Source organism: Heterodontus francisci, chromosome 17, assembly GCF_036365525.1.
Source record: "Heterodontus francisci isolate sHetFra1 chromosome 17, sHetFra1.hap1, whole genome shotgun sequence".
NCBI classification, from domain to species: Eukaryota; Metazoa; Chordata; class Chondrichthyes; order Heterodontiformes; family Heterodontidae; genus Heterodontus; species Heterodontus francisci.
The window spans coordinates 23,457,963-23,476,414 of record NC_090387.1 but is presented as its reverse complement, the minus strand read 5'-3'; the positions used below and the strand labels follow the sequence as shown (position 1 = coordinate 23,476,414).

The window sequence follows — 18,452 nt, the reverse complement described above, 5'->3', positions numbered from 1 at the left end:
AATTGGCCTGGACGACACTGATGAGTAATATGAGGACACTAAATTGATGTGATAGCTGTCTGTGCCCAGCTCAAAGTATCTAAGTAAGATACTGAAATGCCTTTGCTGAAACTTAGGGCAGTGTTAGAGTCTTTACCTGTTTTATTTGTGTTCCTTTTACAGGACCATCAGCATCTTGGGAAATCATTCTTTGAATGATAAAACCTTTTTCTTCAGCAGTACCTCGCATGGCATAGGAAAGAAATAAAACAAACTGTTTCTTGCTTATGGCGTCACTGAAGCCTTCTGATTTTTTTATTGCTTCAATGCTTCTCATTCCATTGTAGAGTCGGATAGTCATGGTGCTTGGCACTCCTCCATGAACATATGACTGAAGAAGAGAATGAAAAGGTCACCCAGCATTGTATAACATTCTCTTAAATTGCTTCCAAATCTACTTCTATTGCAGTCATCACCAAGGTATGGGGTAGCTTGCCAGAGGCAACCAGCAGTTTTCACTCCATTCTTTATACTTCGGAATTATAAAGAATCACAGAGCAATAAGTCAAAATCATTACAGTGTCTATAAAAAGCTGAGGAACAACTTCCCTTACAGCAAATTCCCAGCATCACTTCCAATGGCTTTGAGTGGTGCCAAGCAGAGGAATGTTGCAGGGACAGTCATTTGGTGGATCTCCAAAATAGTTAGATAGGAACACTGTTGGAGCACAAGACTGGTCACCAGCATAGTCTATTTGGAGAGGCTAAGACTGCATCCAATCCAAATGCAATGTCATATGCACTGCAGGTAATGCAAAAAGAAACTGCAATTCTAGTTCCTCCCAGTTCAGTCCAGAATTCCTGCCCTGACCAAGAGGTGCCAGGATTGTGCCAAACTGGAAGGTCTCAGCCTAAAATATCTGAGATAATTCCATAAATGAAACTCAGTTATAATAGTGTGATGATTAAACAAAAACCTACGCTTTCCGATTGGCTGGTTTGGGTTGCGGGGTTGAGGAAAGGAAAGGGGGAGAGGGAAGGGGGTAGGTCCCGGGGGCATCTCCAGCAGGGCGGGACTTGGCTCTGACCAAAGCATATCTCCCTTCCCTCAGCTAGATTGCCAACTCCAGGATTAGTTGCATGCTGGAATTGGGCTCCTTTGCCCCTGTCGGGGTGTCCCAGCCCAGAATCAGGGCAAATTCAGCAGTGGTAGGTCATGGAGGCAGCCTGAGAATGGAGACTAAAGAAAAAAAGTGAACTGAAATTTCTTCCTGCTATCTGGGACTTGTGCATGGCAATGTTTGAAGAGCCAAAGCACAGATCCTCACTGCCAGCAGCATCTTTTGCCTCTCTGCTGGTCTTTGAATGCTGGAAACCAAAGCCCCTACATCTGGCAGCCTGAAAAAGCAAATGGCAGGAAACACAGCAGGGAAAACATTTCCCTTATATTAATCACATTAGCACATGCTCACATATAGGTGTGCATTTTAAGCCACTGGGCCTGCTCTACAGAAAAGGGGGCGAAGGGTGGGTGGGAGGGGAGGAGGCAGAAACTAGACACAGTGTGTGAATGTCCACCTCAAATATGCAAGAAAACCAGTACAAAAAAAGTCAAAAATGCTTAGGCAAAAAGCTACAATTGGTGATGTGTACACATCATGGTTAGCAGGTCAGAGACTAGGGATTCTGCAGCAAGTAACTCACCTCCTGTCTCCCCAGTGCCTGTCCACCATCTACAAGGCACATGTCAGGAGTGTGATGAAACTCTCCACTTGCCTGGATGGGTGCAGCTCCAACAACACTCAAGAAGCTCGACACCATCCAGGACAAAGCAGCCCGCTTGATTGGCATGCCATCCTTCACCTTCAATATTCACTCCCTTCACCACTGAGGCACAGTGGCAGCAGTGTGTAAAATCTACAAGATACACTGCAGCAACTCACCAAGGCTACTTCAGCACCCTCTAAACCCATGGCCTCTACCACGTTGAAGGACAAGGGCAGCAGATGCATGGGAACACCATCACCTGCAAGTTCCCCTCCAAGCCACACCCCATCATTACTTGGAATTTTATCTTCACTGTCACTGGGTCAAAATCCTGGAACTCCCTTCATAACAGCACCCCAAGGATTGCACTAGTTCAAGAAGGCAGCTCACCACCACCTTCATAAGGGCTATTATGGAAAGGCAATAAATGCTGGCCGAGCCAGCGATGCCCACATCCCATAAAACGAATAAAATAAAGCCCTATAATAAAGCTATGGGTCCTATTCCCTTCAATTTCTTTTGCTCAACTTACTCAAGCAAGTACACACAAATTTATACACAATTAAGAGCTTCAGAATTGTGGCGGAACCTTGCTTGGGTGTTCTGTTACGGTTTTAAAATGTTATCTTGCAGCTGATGACAGCACTATTGATAAGTTTTTTTAAAAAAACACTTCTCAATTTAGGGATTTGGCCACAAATGTTGAGACGTCCAAGACATGTCAATGAACTTTGTTCTGTCTGCAATAACATTTTCTTTAAAGCTCTGAAGTTTCACATTATCCACAGAGTCCCATTTCTTGAAAAAGGAATGTAATAACTTTAGAAGATTAAGAATTTATATGACGGTGATGTCTGTGCCAAATTCAAAGGTGCTGACTACTCACTTTAGCCCAATGTTCAGCCAACAGGGATACGAGCTTTGTTGCACAAGGAGAAGGCCCACTATCACCAGAGAACTTGATGAGCAATTTAATGTGGTTTTGCCAGTATCACCCTCATACAGAGAATACATTTTTAAAAAGCTATGCATCTGCAACCTCTTTCCTCACAAATTAAATCAGTTAGATTCCTTTTTAAAATCGAGGAGCAGTAACCAAACAAAATGTATGCTGCATCCCAACAGTCAGAATTAAGCACCTCTGTATCATAGATTCAGTCAACACTGAAAACCCTACTCAGATCGAAATGGATTTGTTAATCACAATTAGGGAGGCAGTGGCGCAGTGGTAATGCCACTAGACTAGAAATCCAGCATCTCAGGTCAATGCTGAGGACATGGGTTTGAACCCTGCCATGGCGGATGGTGCAATTTAAAGTCAATTAATAAATCTGAAGTTAAAAACTAGTCAAGAGGTGACCACGAAACAATTGTCAATTGTTGTAAAAACCCATCTGGTTCACTAATGTCCTTTAGGGAAGGAGATTTGTCATCCTTACCTGGTCTGGCCTACAAGTGACTCCAGACCCACAGCAATGTGATTGACTTTTAAATGCCCCCTGAAATGGCCTAGCAAGCCACCCAGTTGTATCAAACCACTACAAAGCCTCAAAAAAAGGAATGAGATCAGACGAACCACCCTGCATCAACCTAAGCGCTGGAAACGACAACAGCAAACTCAGCCCTGTCGACCCTGCAAAGTTCTCCTTACTAACATCTAGGGGCTTGTGCCACAATTGGGAGAGCTGTCAAGCAACAGCCTGACAGCCATACTCAAGGAATCATACCTTGCAGACAATGTCCCAGACACCACCATCACCATCCCTGGGTACGTCCTGCTAGACTGGGACTGCGGCAGGCAGTGAGGGAAAAACCTACTTGCCCTCGTCCTCACCAATCTACCTGTCGCAGATGCATCTGTCCACGACAGTGTTGGTAGGAGTGACCACCAATGCGGAGCCGAAGTCTCATCTCCACATTGAGGATACCCACCAGAGTGTTGTGTGGCTCTACTACCGTGCTAAATGGAATAGATTTTAAACAGATCTAGCAACTCAAAACTGGGCATCCATGAGGCACTGTGGGCCATCCACAGCAGCAGAATTGTATTCAAGCACAATCTGTAACCTCATGGCCAGGCATATCCCACACCCTACCAATACCATCAAGCCGGGGGACCAACACTGGTTCAATAAAGATTGCATGAAGGCATGCTAGGAGCAGCATCAGGCATATCTAAAAATGAGGTGCCATCCTGGTGAAGCTACAACACAGAACTACTTGCATGCCAAACAGTGGAAGTAGCATGCAATAGACAGGGCTAAGCAATCACATGACCAACAGGTCAGATCTAAGCTCTGCAGTCCTGCCACATCCAGTTGTGAATGGTGGCGGACAATTAAACAACTGACAGGAGGAGGAGGCTCCACAAATATCCTATCCTCAATGGGGGAGCCCAGCTCATCAGTGCGAAAGACAAGGCTGAAGCATCTGCATCCATCTTCAACCAGAAGTGCCGAATGGATGATTCATCCCAGCCTTCTCCCGAGGTCCCCAGCATCACAGATGCCAGTCTTCAGCCAATCCGATTCATTCCACATGATATCAAGAAACAGCACTGGATACTGCAAAGGCTATGGGCCCTGACAACATTCCAGCAATAGTACTGAAGACTTGTGCTCCAGAACTTGCCATGCCCCTAGCCAAGCTGTTCCAGTACAGCTACCCGACAATGTGGAAAATTGCCCAGGTACGTATTGTCCACAAAAAGCAGGACAAATCTGACCTGGCCAAGTACCGCCCTATTAGTGTACTCTCAATCAGCAAAGTGATGGAAGTGATCATCGGCAGTGCTATCAAGCTCTGCAATCACCTGCTCACTGACACTCAGTTGGGTTTCTGCCAGGGCCACTCAGCTCCTGACCTCATTACAACCTTGCTCCAAACATGGAAAAAAGAGCTGAACTCCAGAGGTGAGGGGAGAGTGACTGGCCTTGACATCAAGGCAGCATTTGACCAAGCATGGCATCAAGGAGCCCTAGCAAAACTGAAGTCAATGGGAATCAGGGGGAACACTCTCTGCTGGTTGGAGTCACACCTAGCACAAAGTAAGATGGTTGTAGTTGTTGGAGGTCTATCATCTCAGTCCCAGGACATCACTGCAGGAGTTCTTCAGGGTAGTGTCCTAGACCCAACCATCTTCTGCTGCTTTATCAATGACCTTTCTTCAATCATAAAGTCAGAAGTGGGGATGTTTGCTGATGGTTATACAATGTTCAGCACCATTCACGACTCCTCAGGATACTGAAGCAGCCCATCTCCATATGCCACAATACCTGGACCACATCCAGGCTTGGGCTGATGTGTGGCGTGAATGTTACTTGCCACTTAAGTGCCAGGAAATGACCATCTCCAACAAGAGAGAATCTAACCAGTTCCTCTTGATGTTCAATGGCATTACCATCGCTGAATCCCCCACTATCAACAGCCTGGGGTTTACCATTGACCAGAAACTGAACTGGACCATCCACATAACTGTTGTGATTACAAAAGCAGGTCAGAGGCTATGAATCCTGTGGCAGATAACTCACCTTCTGTCTCCTCAATGCCTGTCCAGCATCTACAAAGCACAAGTCAAGATGGAATACTCTCCACTTGCCTAGATGGATGCAGCTCCAACACTCAAGAAAATTGACAAGACAAAGCAGCCCACTAGATTGGGACACAATCCACCATCCTCAACGTTCACTCCCTCCACCACTGCGTCAGTGACAGCAGCATGTACCATCTACAAGATGCACTGCAAAAACCCACCAAGACTCATTTGACAGCACCTTCCAAACCCACAATCTCTACCACCTAGAAGGACAAGGGGAGCAGATCAGGAGAACACAACCACCTGCAAGTTTCCCTCCAAGCCACACATCATCCTGACTTGGAACTGTATCGCTGTTCCTTCACGGTCGCTGGGTCAATATTCCAGAACTCCCTAACGGCACTGTGGGTGTACCTACACGCCAAAGGACTACAGGGGTTCAAGAAGGCAGCTCACCACCACCTTCCCAAAGGAATTAGGGATGGGCAATATGTTGGCCTAGCCAGCAACGCCATATCCCACAAATGAACAAAAATAACGCCCCATTATCAGGGTAGAAATAACTATTCTGGCCTCTCAGCCTATCTACGCAGCAGGCCAGTAATGCAGCTTCTCTGTACAGGCCATGCCCAAACATTAAGGACAGCCAGGAAGGAAAGTCAAAAAGGCAATGGACAAGTGTGCACTCATTCCTGAAACCACTCTCCAGCATTAACATGGGTAGCACTAAGGGAAAGTGATTCTGTATTAAATGTGGGTTTTTTTTTTTAAATGGTTTAGTCAGAGCAAGATATCAGAAAGGACACCAAGCAGAAAAGTAGCACATTCATGTTTTACAAATAATATAAAAAAACTTACATTTTTGGATTGCGTTTCCATTAATACATAGTTTGGAAGTTTAGCAGGGAAATTAAAAATAAATTTATATTTGCTATGATAAATCTTTTCACTCCAGCTCTTATGTTAAGGTTTACCTTTAACTTGGCCAGGGTAATATTCTTCTGAGCAGCTTTTCCACTTTTCGTGCCTTCAGTGCTCCTTGAGCCAGATATAATATCAAAAACACTATCCAGAACAGTTTGTTCTTCAGGAGAAAATGAAGATAGGTAGGTTCTAGTCAATGCATGACTCTCTACGTTTCCCATCTTTTCTTGCAGATAACTGCAGGGTCCCTTAAACCTATAAATAACATTTGAAAAATTAGGCAGCACCACAACTACCAAGTGCGCAGCTTTACCTGTAAACTTTCAACCTAGTCTTACTGCAAACACACATTGATTGGGAATGGCGGGGGGGGGGGAAGAGAGATAGAGAGAGATATTAGATTGCCTGATCTCAGAAATTTCACAATGCACACAAAAAGAAAAAAAGAAAGCTACAGTACTTAAATCTGTTAAATAAAAGCCAACATGCAGCTTTCCATATCTGAGGCCTCAGAAGACCTTGCCAAACAATCCCATGGGTACAAAAGAAAAAGGGTTGTTGTGGGATCTTTATGTCTACATGAACTGGCAGGCTAGGAGAGCATCTCATCCAAAAGACTTCTGACAATGCAGCACTCCCTCAGTACTTCACCATACTGCAAATGTAGATCTAGGTTTTCAAAAATAAAAGCAGAATTGAAAGCACATGCTGAGTATTTCCAGCATGTCTGGTTTTTATTTCAGATTTCCAGCATCCGCAATGTTTCCCTTTTATTTTAATGCCTAATTTTAATGATTTGTTACGACAAAGTGAGAGGGGTCTAGGGGTTCCCCTCAGCCTTTGTCTCGTTTAACTGTAACAGGGTTTAATTTTAGAAATTGTGTTTTTAGCTCCCCCTTAGGTGAATCCTGGTTCACTGCTCCAATTGAAAGGCAGACAAATCAAACAGGTTTCCTTAGATTTAAACAAGAAAGGTAGAAGTTTATTAATCTTAAACTCCAATCCGGTTAACGACTATGAATATGTGGCGTGACCACACATGCAGATAGAAACAGAAAAAGTAGAAGGAATAAAAGGGGAAAAGTTTGAGGCAACATATGGTAGATACAGTCCATTAAAAGTTCAATGTGGAGTCTTTGGTTGTCGGTAAGTCTTGCAATTTGTTGGAGCCCAGTTCACACTTCAGCTTGTCCCAATGTAGGAGTCTTTGTTTTCTTGAGGTGTACGTGTCTTCTGTGGGAGGCGGAGGTGGGAGGCGGGAGAGGGCACTTCCTTACACCTTCAATGCCTGGTGACCAAACTTCATTTGGGTTAATTGGAGCAGGGAATAGTGCCTTGTCTCCACAAGCAGCATCTCTTAGTATGCAAATGTCCTTCCAGCCGAGTGTCTGGTGACCTTCAAACAAGTCATTTCTTCACTCACTTCACTCTCAAGCAACAGTTCAAAATCAATGTTCATATGACAAAATTGCTATGCCTCATTCACAGCAGGTGGGGGGCTGAATGACAGGTTTAATTCATTGAAATAAATTCATAATGCTAACAGAAAATAGAATAGGTGTAATCATTTCATGTCAGATGTTTAATATTTTCTGATACAAAGCACAATACTTTAGTTGCTGGAAATCTGAAACAATAAAACAGAAAACTTTGGAAACACACGAGCTCATACAGCATCTGCAGAGAAATTTTAAAAAAAAAGTTAAGGGTCTGGACCCAAAATTATAATTTTACTATTCTCTCCATGGATGCTGACTGATCTGCTGTGTGTTTCCAGTATTTTCTACTTTTTTGTTTCCATAGTTTGTATTCTGTTAGCTGATTAACTATTATTCCGACAGCTGATATTGTTAACAGTACTCTCCTTCAGTGCTGTCCCTTACCCTCTTTAAATTTGTCACCATCACCCTCTCCTCAAAAAACAACCCTTGATCCCACTGTCCTTACAAACAAACTACAACTATGGGCCAGGTGGCCTCTTTCTGTGCCGTAAACTTTCTTATGATTCTATGATACATATTCATTGCTCTCCAAAGTCCTTCAACACGTGTCCGAAATCTGTGCCCATTTTTCCCCGATATTTCAGAGATGAGCTTCTGACCGCATATCTGTTCTATCAGTAAAACTGACTATTTCCACCTCTACAACATCACCCAACTCCACCCCTGCCTCATTTGCTGCTGAAACGCTCACTCATGCCTTGGTTACTGCTAGACTTGTCTATTCCAATGCACTCCTAGCTGACCTCCCACATTATACCCTCCATAACTTTGAAGTCATCCAAAAATCAGCTGCCCCTGTTCTTACTCACACCAAGTCCTGTTCCCCTACCACCCCTATGCTCACTGACCAAAATTGGCTCCCAGTCAAGTAACACCTCAATTTGATCATTCTTATCCTTGTTTTCAAATTCTTCCATGTCTCGCCCCTCCCTATCTCTAATCTCCTCCAGCCCCACAAACCTCATATCTGCACTCCTCTAATTCTGGCCTCTTGAGCATCCCCGATTTTGATCGCTGCAGTATTGCTGGCCATGCCTTCAGCTATCTAGGCCTCATGCTCTGGAATTCCCTCACTAAACCTCTCATCCTCGCTTTCTTCCTTTAAGACGTTCATCTTGCTCTAATATCACCTTTTGTGGTTCAGTGTCTAATTTTGCTTTATTACACTCCTGTGAAGCACTGTGGGTCGTATTGTATTAAAAGATGCCATATAAATACATTATTTTTGTTGTTCTAGTAAGGTGCTTGTTTTATATTTTTATTTTTAGCCAAACTGAACCACAAGAGGGTAGTGGGCAAGGAACAGAGCAATCATATCTAATAAATTAACCTTTACCTAGTTTGGAAGAAAGGGACTTATTATTAAAATTGTACATTATACACAGTCAATAAGTGGCCAACTTACATTCCTCCGCCCACCAAACCCTTCACATTACCAAATATAATGTGTGTTTGGCCAATGAATGAAGCCATGCAATGACTTTGTTTCTGGTCATACTAAGGAACAAAATATCTCCCATGTAAGATTCAGAGTAAAAGATCAAGCTGCTTTATTTACTGTAATAAGCGTCACACTCATTCACGATGGGGTACTAATCATTTAAAAATGTTCCAGCATAAAATGCTTTCAAAAACATGAAAACAACCAACCAGCCGCTCTCAAATCTCTAATTTTGGAAAGAAAGTTCAGTCCTTATCTTCAGACTTCAGTACACATTCCTCGCAGCATCTGACTCCCAGCCCTTCTCCGATTTCCACAGCGAAAGATCTTCAGGTGTACTGTTCTTCAGACCTTAGCTGCAAATCAGCTTTTCTGAACTTCCCTCAAATCACAACTCTGCTAGTTATTACTTTCTAATTTGAGCACCCTTCGTTGACAGGTCCTCTGTGGTCCCCTTTAGGTCATAATCATTAGATGGTGGAACACTCCGTTGCCATGGTAACCCTAAAGCTTGACGAGTACATTTATTGCCAATGTTCTAACAGAAATAAAAAGCTTACCTTCAGACTTTTTGGCTATTTAACCTCGCTCAAGTAGGCTAATTGCAACTGAAACTTAGTAAACACAGCTAAAATCTTCAGACTAAAAAGGACCTCTACCTGAAGCATTAATCCATCTTTTTTGCTGTGTTTTTTCAGCATTTGCTGTTTTTAATTACTGCTGAAATCAGCTGTACCCTCTTTTACTACAGCAAGATAAGAAAAATACCATATTCTGCCTGTGTAATTATTCCACGTGATATCAAGAAATGGCTGAACAGACTGGGCCTGGCTGTAGTACTAAAGACACGAGCTCCAGAACTAGCCACGCCCCCTAGCCTAAAGGCCGGCTCGAGTCTGCAAATGAAACCTGACCAGAGCCCGACGGAACCACATCTGAGCCCAAGCCAGCCCAAGTCCTTTCAATTTTTCCTGCACCCGACCCAACCATCAGTCAACCTACGTTCCATTTTTCACTTTGTTACTTACCTGCAAATGGACCACTGGGTGCAGCACTACCTAGAACTCTACACCAGGGAAAATGATGTCACTGATACCGCCCTCAATGCAGCCCAGTCTCTGCTAGTCATGGACGAGCAGCCAACAAAATCGGAACTCAGTAATGCTATCGATTCTCCAGCCAGTGGAAAAGCCCCAGGCATGTGTTTAAGTCTTAAGAAGGAATTTGCCTCCACACAAGATCAGATGGCAGGTTGTTCAACCTTGCCCATCTTAGAGCGAAGACCAAAGTATGGAAAGTCCTCATCAGGGAATGCCTCTTTGCTGACAATGCTGCATTAACATCGCACAAGGAAGAGTGTCTGCAGGGACTCAACAGGATTGTGGCTGCCTGCAATGAATTTGCCCTAACCAATAGCCTCAAGAAAATGAACATCATGGGACAGGACGTCAGGAATGCTCCATCCATCAATATCGGCGACCACGCTCTGGAAGTGGTTCAAGAGTTCACCAACCTAGGCTCAACTATCACCAGTAACCTGTCTCTCAATGCAGAAATCAACAAGTACATGGGAAAGGCGTCTGCTGCTTTGTCCAGACTGGTCAAGAGGGTGTGGGAAAATGGCGCACTGACACGGAACACAAAAGTCCGAGTGTATCAAGCCTGTATCCTCAATACCTTGCTGTACAGCAGTGAGGCCTGGACAACATATGTCAGCCAAGAGGGACGTCTCAATTCATTCCATCTTTGCTGTCTCCAGAGAATCCTTAGCATCAGGTGGCAGGACCGTATCTCCAACGCAGAAGTCCTCGAGGCGGCCAACGTCCCCAGCATATACACCCAATTGAGCCAGCGGCGCTTGAGATGGCTTGGCCATGTGAGCCGCATGGAAGATGGCAGGATCCCCAAGGATGCATTGTACAGCGAGATCGTCACTGGTATCAGACCCACCGGCCGTCCATATCTCCGCTTTAAAGACGTCTGCAAACGCGACATGAAGTCCTGCGACATTGACCACAAGTCATGGGAGTCAGTTGCCAACGATTGCCAGAGCTGGCGGACAGCTAAAAATGCGGGGCCAAAGAGAGGCGAGTCGAAGAGACTTAGCAGTTGGCAGGAAAAAAAGAGACAGACAACTGTATAACAGCCCCAACAACCAATTTTATCTGCAGCATCTGTGGAAGAGTCTGTCACTCTAGAATTGGCCTTTATAGCCACTCCAGGCGCTGCTCCACAAACTACTGACCACCTCTAGGCGCTTACCCATTGTCTCTTGAGACAAGGAGGCCAAAGAGGAGAAGACTTACCTGCACAAGCTTAAAATAACAAAACCACCTTTCAAGTCCAGAAAGTAAATTAACAGTGGAGCCACTTACTGGAGATGGTGATAGAGCGTGTCCAATCTGGCCCGACCAGAGCCTTAACGCCAGACCCAGAAGTGCGACCCAACCCGAACCAGACACGTAGTCGGTCTTGGGTCAGATAGCCGGCCTTTACCCTAGCCAAGCTGTTCCAGTTCAGCTGCAACACTGGCATCTGTCTGACAATGTGATAGATTGCCCAGGTATGTTCTGTCTACAAAAAGTAGGATAAATCCAATCCAGCGAATTATCACCCCGATCTACTCTCGATCATCAGGAAAGTGTTGTCGACTGTACTATCAAGCAGTACTTACTCAGCAATGACCTGCTCACTGATGCTCACTTTGGGATCCACAGGACCATGCAGGATGACTGCAGTTCCAACACCCAAGATTGACACCATCCAGGGCAACACAGCCTGCTTGGCACCCCAATTACCACCTTAAATATTCACTCCATCCACCACTGGTGCACAGTGGCAGCAGTGTGTACCATCTACAAGATGCACTGCAGCAACTTGCCAAGGATCCTTCAACAGCACCTTCCAAACCTGTGACCTCTACCACCTAGAAGGACAAGGTGCATGTGAACAACACTATCTTCTGCAAGTTCCCCTCCACATCACACACCATCCTGACTTGGCACTATATCACTTGACACCTTCACTGTCGCTGGGTCAATATCCTGGAACTCCCGAACAGCAGTGAGGGTGTACCAACAGCACACGGACTGGAGCAGTTCAACAAGACAGCTCACCATCACCTTCTCAAGGGCAATTGGGGATGGGCAATAAATGCTGGCCTGGCCAGTGATGCTCACATCCCACGGACAAATGAAAAAAAAAAGGTTTTGCATCAATGCACTGGAACTGATATGCTCTCTAAAGATGCTGGCTGACTTGCTGAGTTGTTTGTTGCTTATTTAATTAAGCAGTTACTTGCTTTTTTAATTTGCATCTTAACATTTTGATTATGTTCTAAATAGTTCTGAAGATAGAGAGGTCAGCGTTCAAAAATGAAACATTTTTCTGCTTTGGCTCCCAATATTTTCAGATGCTGAACAATGTGAAGCTTCTCTCCCCCAACCATAGGCAGGATTTGGCAGTAAGAATAATAGTGAGGGTGACAGTGCTCACCATCATAAAATGCAAATCAAACAGCAACTTCCAGTAATTACACATGCACAGTTAAACAGGTAAATCAGGAGGTTGCTGAGGTCAGAGAGGAGTTGCTGCTCCAAAAGCGGTGTGATAATGGTGTCTCAGCACCTGGTTTAGTGATATACGCACTAACATGCTAGGACAAAGTTAAGCCTTGTCCATTCCAGTGGAAGTACGCTTTTCTTATCATGCTAAGTCTTAATTACCAAACAACCTCTATGGCACTGAAAATTAACTTCAACAAATGGGGACTCTCATTCTGTCAAATTTTAAAACTATTGTTCGAGAGTTAATAAAATATAAATAAACTTAAAAACATTTTTACAAACGTTTTCTGTCTCTTTCATCTCTCCCTTATTCCAATTTCCCCCCCCCCCTATTGTTTTCTGTACCTGATTTGACATAGGATATTAAATTCAAATTTATACTTTCTCGTTCAGACTCTGCGTTGCTCATTAACAATTCTTCAAGTTGATTGTATCTCCTTAACCACAGTTGCTTGCCCTGTTCACATAGATCCCAGATCCCCTGTAGAAGATGCTGAATCTTTTGGATAGTTTGCCAAAAGGAATTCACAGTGCAAAAGCCCATAGAATGTCAATCTCAAGCAAGGATTCTCACTGCACCATCATAGGTCTTTCAATTTCCATCCAGCCATCCAATCAGGCCCAAATTATGAGTTACATTGTGCAGTAGACCCATGTCCACTAGGATCCAGTTTAAAACAGTCAAACTTATTTCATGTTGGAAGCTTGCAAGTGGCAAATTTGAACTCCTGAATTAAGAGATCCATGACATTCACGGCATCCTCACAAGCCATTTATGCCCCAAGCTATACCTGACCACCTCATAATGCAGCAGGGACACCTCTCTGTTCAGCACCAGCTCCTTCTACCTCCTTCACTCTCACCCCCTGCCCCTCTTCTTTCTCCGATGAGCTGTCTCCTTCCAGGGCTTCACTATCCTCAAGGTCCACATCTCTCTGGAGGGCCATGTTACGAAGAGCGCAGCAGACCACCACAATGACTAAGACTCTTGTAGGAGGGTATGGGAGGGCACCACCGAACCGATCCAGACACCAGAATCACATCTTCAGAGGCCCAATGGCCTGCTCAATGGCTGTCCTACTGAACAGGTGGCATTGGTTGTATCGCTTCTGTGCCTCTGTCTGGGGCCCTTGCAGAGGTGTGAGTAGCCATCGCTTCAAGGGATATCCCTTCTCCCCTAGAATTAATCCATAGACTTTGGGGCTGGAGTGAAGATCTGATGCAGACTGGACTGTCAGAGGATGAAAGAGTCATGGTTGCCAGTAAAGCAAGTGCACACACAGAAGAAGCTCTTGTGGTCACAAACTAGTTGAAGTGTTGAGGGAGTAGAAGGCCTTTCTATTTATGAATCTGATTGGGCGGTCGCTGGGTGCCTTGATGGCCACATGGGTGCAACTGATGATGCCCTCCACCTAGGGGAAATCCAGCAATGGTGATGAATTAAATTCAATTAATTAATTTAAAGAAATGGAATTGAAAGCTAATCTCAGAAATGGTGTCATGAAACTATCAATTGTTGTAAAAACCCAACTGGTTCACTAATATCCTTTAGTGAAGGAAATCTGCTATCCTTACCTGGCCTACATGTGACTCCAGACCCACAGCAATGTGGTTGACTCTTAACTCTACTCTCAGCCACTCAATTGTCAAGGTTAGTTAGGAATGGGCAACAAATGCTGGCCTTGCCAACGACACCCACATCCCATGAAAAGGATTTTTTTTTTTAAAACCCCAGTGCCTTCAAGGCTGCATCCGTCATGAAATGAGTGTACTGTCAAACCCTGGCAAAGAGAAACGCAGTAGGGTGTAGCTGTTTGAAATGGCACTAAAGTCCGCAGCTGATCCTTGGAAGGAGCAAAAAGTGAAGTTTAAGGCTACAGTGACTTTGATGGCTACCGGCAGGGCATGGCGACCAGTGCTGCGAGGTCTTCAGCAACACGGGCCCAGGTGTCTGTGGCCTGCAGAGTCATAGTCCCCTGCGGCACAGGCCACCACCCAAACCAGTGGCAAGAGGAGGCTACTATCTTGAGACAGACTACAGCAGCTCCTCTTCACTGGACGAGGAAGTGCCGGAACAACGGCACCTTCAAAAAGAGGTGGCAGAACTCAAAGGACCTGGAAGATAAAGTCCCCCAGCCCCAGGCACTGGAAGCTGCGATGGGCCCAGAGCACCCCAAACCCAAAGCACCAAACCTAGCAACATGCCCGGCGCTTCCCAGCTCTGGGACACCGAGAGGAAAGACACGTCTGGTGCACCCCAGCTCCGGGAAACTGGGTGCAGTGATGTTTGAGGAGGAACAGAGGAGAACAGCAGAGGGCAGCCCAATCCTTGCTGCCAGGACCACCACCACCCGGTCACCCCAGCAGAAGAAACCAGGAGGGGTTTCTGAGCCCAACGATCGTGGAACAGCTTGCGTGCACTATGGGTATGCAGGAACATCCTGAAGGTCTGGGACTAGTGAGGACAAATGGTATGGGAAGCAACAACTAACCTTTTTTTAAAAAATGGATAGAAGGACTGCTTCAATTAATGTGCGTAGCATTAAATCCACTACGTGATGTGTTTCAACCCTGGACTACCTCGCCAAGGTCAAAGCCGACCTACTGTTTCTGCAGGAGTGTGGAATACCACACGTCAGCACCTACAGGCAATGGTTGCGATGGTGGTCCCACGGGCCATCGATCTGGTCAGGGGGTAATGATTCCCATTCCTCCGGTCTGGGTATTCTGCTGCGGGGAGGTAACTTCACCGTCTCCGAAGTTAAAGGAGGTGGTGAGCAGTAGCCTCCTCGTAGCAGATGTAATGTACAACAATGCTCCACTCCGGCTGATCAATGTGTACGCCCCAGTTCAATGCAGCGAGCGACTGACGGTCTTCCAGCAGCTCCCACTGCTGCTGGCGACGTCCAAGCCTGTCATCCGAGGCGGTGACTTCAACTGCATTTATTTATTTTTTATTTAGACATACAGCACTGAAACAGGCCCTTTGGTCCACCGAGTCTGTGCCGACCTACAGTAATCCCATATTCCCTACCACCTACCTACACTAGGGGCAATTTACCTATCACCTGCAAGTCTTTGGCGGTGGGAGGAAACCGGAGCACCCGGCGAAAACCCACGTGGTCACAGGGAGAACTTGCAAACTCCGCACAGGCAGTACCCAGAATTGAACCCGGGTCCCTGGAGCGATGAGGCTGCGGTGCTAACCACTGCGCCGCCCATCGATGCAGCTGGACGATCCGGCAGAGACGACAGCAAACTGGATGCTACGTCCAGATTCCTAATGTAAACAGTAAAAGATGCCAAACTGCACGACGTCTTCAGGAAACCTGCAGACGGAGCGCAGCGTAGGTCCACATGGTCAAGAACGGACGGCTCTGCCCGTTCCAGGATTGACTTCCTGTTTGCGTCCCGTGCTTTCACAGTCAGATCCACCGACGTCAAGCTGGTGTTCTTCTACGACCATTGCCTCTTACTGGCCGACTGTCCCTTACAGGACGACCTGTGGGTTGGTAGGGGGACATGGAAGCTCAATGCTACACTGCTAACCCCAGAGAATGTTGAGGAACTCAAAAGGGATTACAAAGGTTGGAGGACGAGCGAGAGAGTGAGAGCGAGAGAGCGAGAGAGAAATGTCCCGACGCCAGAAAAGTACGCAAAATCAGCTCCGGCTGCAGTCGACGGGGGTCGAGGTCAAGGAGGACCTCCATGAGGTGAAGAGCCAGCAGGCCTCGCTCTTTGCCACGGAGGCCTCCAAGATCATCTTCCGGTCCAGAGTCCACTCCATTGAGCGGGATGAGACTTGCTCACGTCAATTCTTCCAAAAGGTACAGAGAGCTGTGTGATCAGAAGCCTGAAGGAAAAAGATGGCTCGGTAACGTCTTCACAGTCCGACATACTAAAGGATCAGCTAATCCTTTTATGCTGGGCTATATGACATGAAGCCCACAGACAACAGAGCATCCTAGTCCTTCCTGTCATATATCACAGAGGTCTTAGATGACATGACAAGGGAGAGACTGGACAAGCCGCTAACTCTGGATGAGCTGACAAAGGCAGTCAAGTCCTTTCAGAAGAGTAAAACTCCCGGAAGCGATGGCTTACCGGTTGAGTTGTATTTGGCCCTGTGGGACTGGGTTGGCTCGGACCTGCTGGAAGCATACGAGAGTATACAAAATTGGTTTGGTGATAGGAGGCAGAGGGTGGTAGTGGAGGGTTGTTTCTCAGATTGGAGGCCGGTGACCAGTGGTGTGCCGTAGGGATCGGTGCTGGGCCCTCTGTTGTTTGTCATATATATTAATGACTTGGATGTGAATGTAAGGGGCCTGATTAGTAAGTTTGCAGATAACACCAATATGGGTGGTATATTGGACAGTGAAGAAGGTTGTCTAAGGTTAGAACAGGATATAGATAAACTGGGAAAGTGGGCAAGGGAGTGGCAAATGGAATTTAATGCAGACGTGTATGAAGTGATGCATTTTGGGAAGTTAAACCAGGGCAGGACATATACAGTGAATGGCAGGGCCCTGGGGAGTGTTGTTGAGCAGTTGACCTTGGGGTGCAAGTACAGAGTTCCCTGAAAGTGGCAACACAGGTAGACAGGGTGGTGAAGGTGTATGGCATGCTTGCCTTCATCAGCCGAGGCATTCAGTACAAGAGTTGGAACATCATGTTACAGTTGTACATGACGTTGGTTAGGCCGCATTTGGAGTACTGTGTGAAGTTCTGGTCGCTGCACTACAGGAAAGATGTGATTAAGCTAGAGAGGATGCAGAAAAGATTCACAAGGTTGTTGCCTGGTTTGGAGGGCTTGAGTGACAAAGAGAGATTGGATAGGCTGGGTCTGTTTTCCTTGGAGCGAAGGAGGCTAAGAGGACATGATAGAGGTATATAAAATTATGAGAGGCATAGATAGGGTAGATAGCCTGAGTCTGTTTCCCATGGTAGGGGTGACTAAAACTAGAGGGCATAGATTTAAGGTGAGAGGGAGGAGGTTTAAAGGAGATCAAAGGGGTAAATTTTTCACACAAAGAATAGTGGGTATCTGGAACGAGCTACCAGAGGAGGTGGTGGAGACAGGAACAGTAGCGATATTTAAGAGGCATCTGGACAGGTACTTGAATGAGCAAGGCATAGAGGGATATGGAATTCATGCAGGAAGGTGGACAGATAACATAGATAGGCATTATGGTCGGCATGGAGGCGGTGGGATGAAGGGCCTGTTTTTATGCTGTACGACTCTATGACTCTATGCTCCTGGCCGGAAGCATGTCAGAATCGATGAGGAAAGGCATCATCACCCTCATCTACAAGCGGAAGGGGGAGAGGGCAGAAATCAGAAATTGGCGGCCCATCTCACTGCTTAATGCTGACTACAAGAGTCTGTCAAAAGTCATAGCCAGTCGAGTCAAGTCTGCTCTGGAGTTGGTGATTCACCCTGATCAGACCTGTAGGAAGATCTCAGATAGGCGATCGTATCCCTGAGTAGCGCGAGACTATGTACGGGACAGGAGGGTGGACACCTGCCTCATCAGCCTGGACCAGGAGAAGGCTTTTGACAGGATATCGCACACCTACATGATGGACGTGTTTTCCAAAATGGGGTTTGGGGAGGGAATCTGCAATTGGATCAAACTGCTCTACACAAACATCAGTAGCGCAGTCTCAATGGATGGGTATCAGAAAGTTTCCCGATCCAATCTGGAGTCAGACAGGGCTGTCCTCTCTCCCCTATCCTG

At 45.9% G+C, this 18,452-nt stretch overlaps 1 protein-coding gene across 3 annotated transcripts in view; it reads right to left on the bottom strand.

The window, feature by feature from the left end:
• The window catches only part of meak7 (MTOR associated protein, eak-7 homolog), a 53,937-nt gene that overhangs the window by 28,523 nt on the left and 6,962 nt on the right, over positions 1-18,452 (bottom strand). For 2 of the 3 annotated variants that reach the window (XM_068049153.1, XM_068049152.1), the window contains exons 2-3: positions 6,256-6,460; positions 137-370 (exon numbers count right to left, since the gene is read on the bottom strand). In XM_068049153.1, coding sequence (XP_067905254.1) covers positions 137-370; positions 6,256-6,426 — 405 coding nt within the window. In that variant the 5' untranslated portion in view covers positions 6,427-6,460. The remainder of the gene's footprint in view (positions 1-136; positions 371-6,255; positions 6,461-18,452) is intronic. The other variant, XM_068049154.1, reaches the window with a different exon arrangement.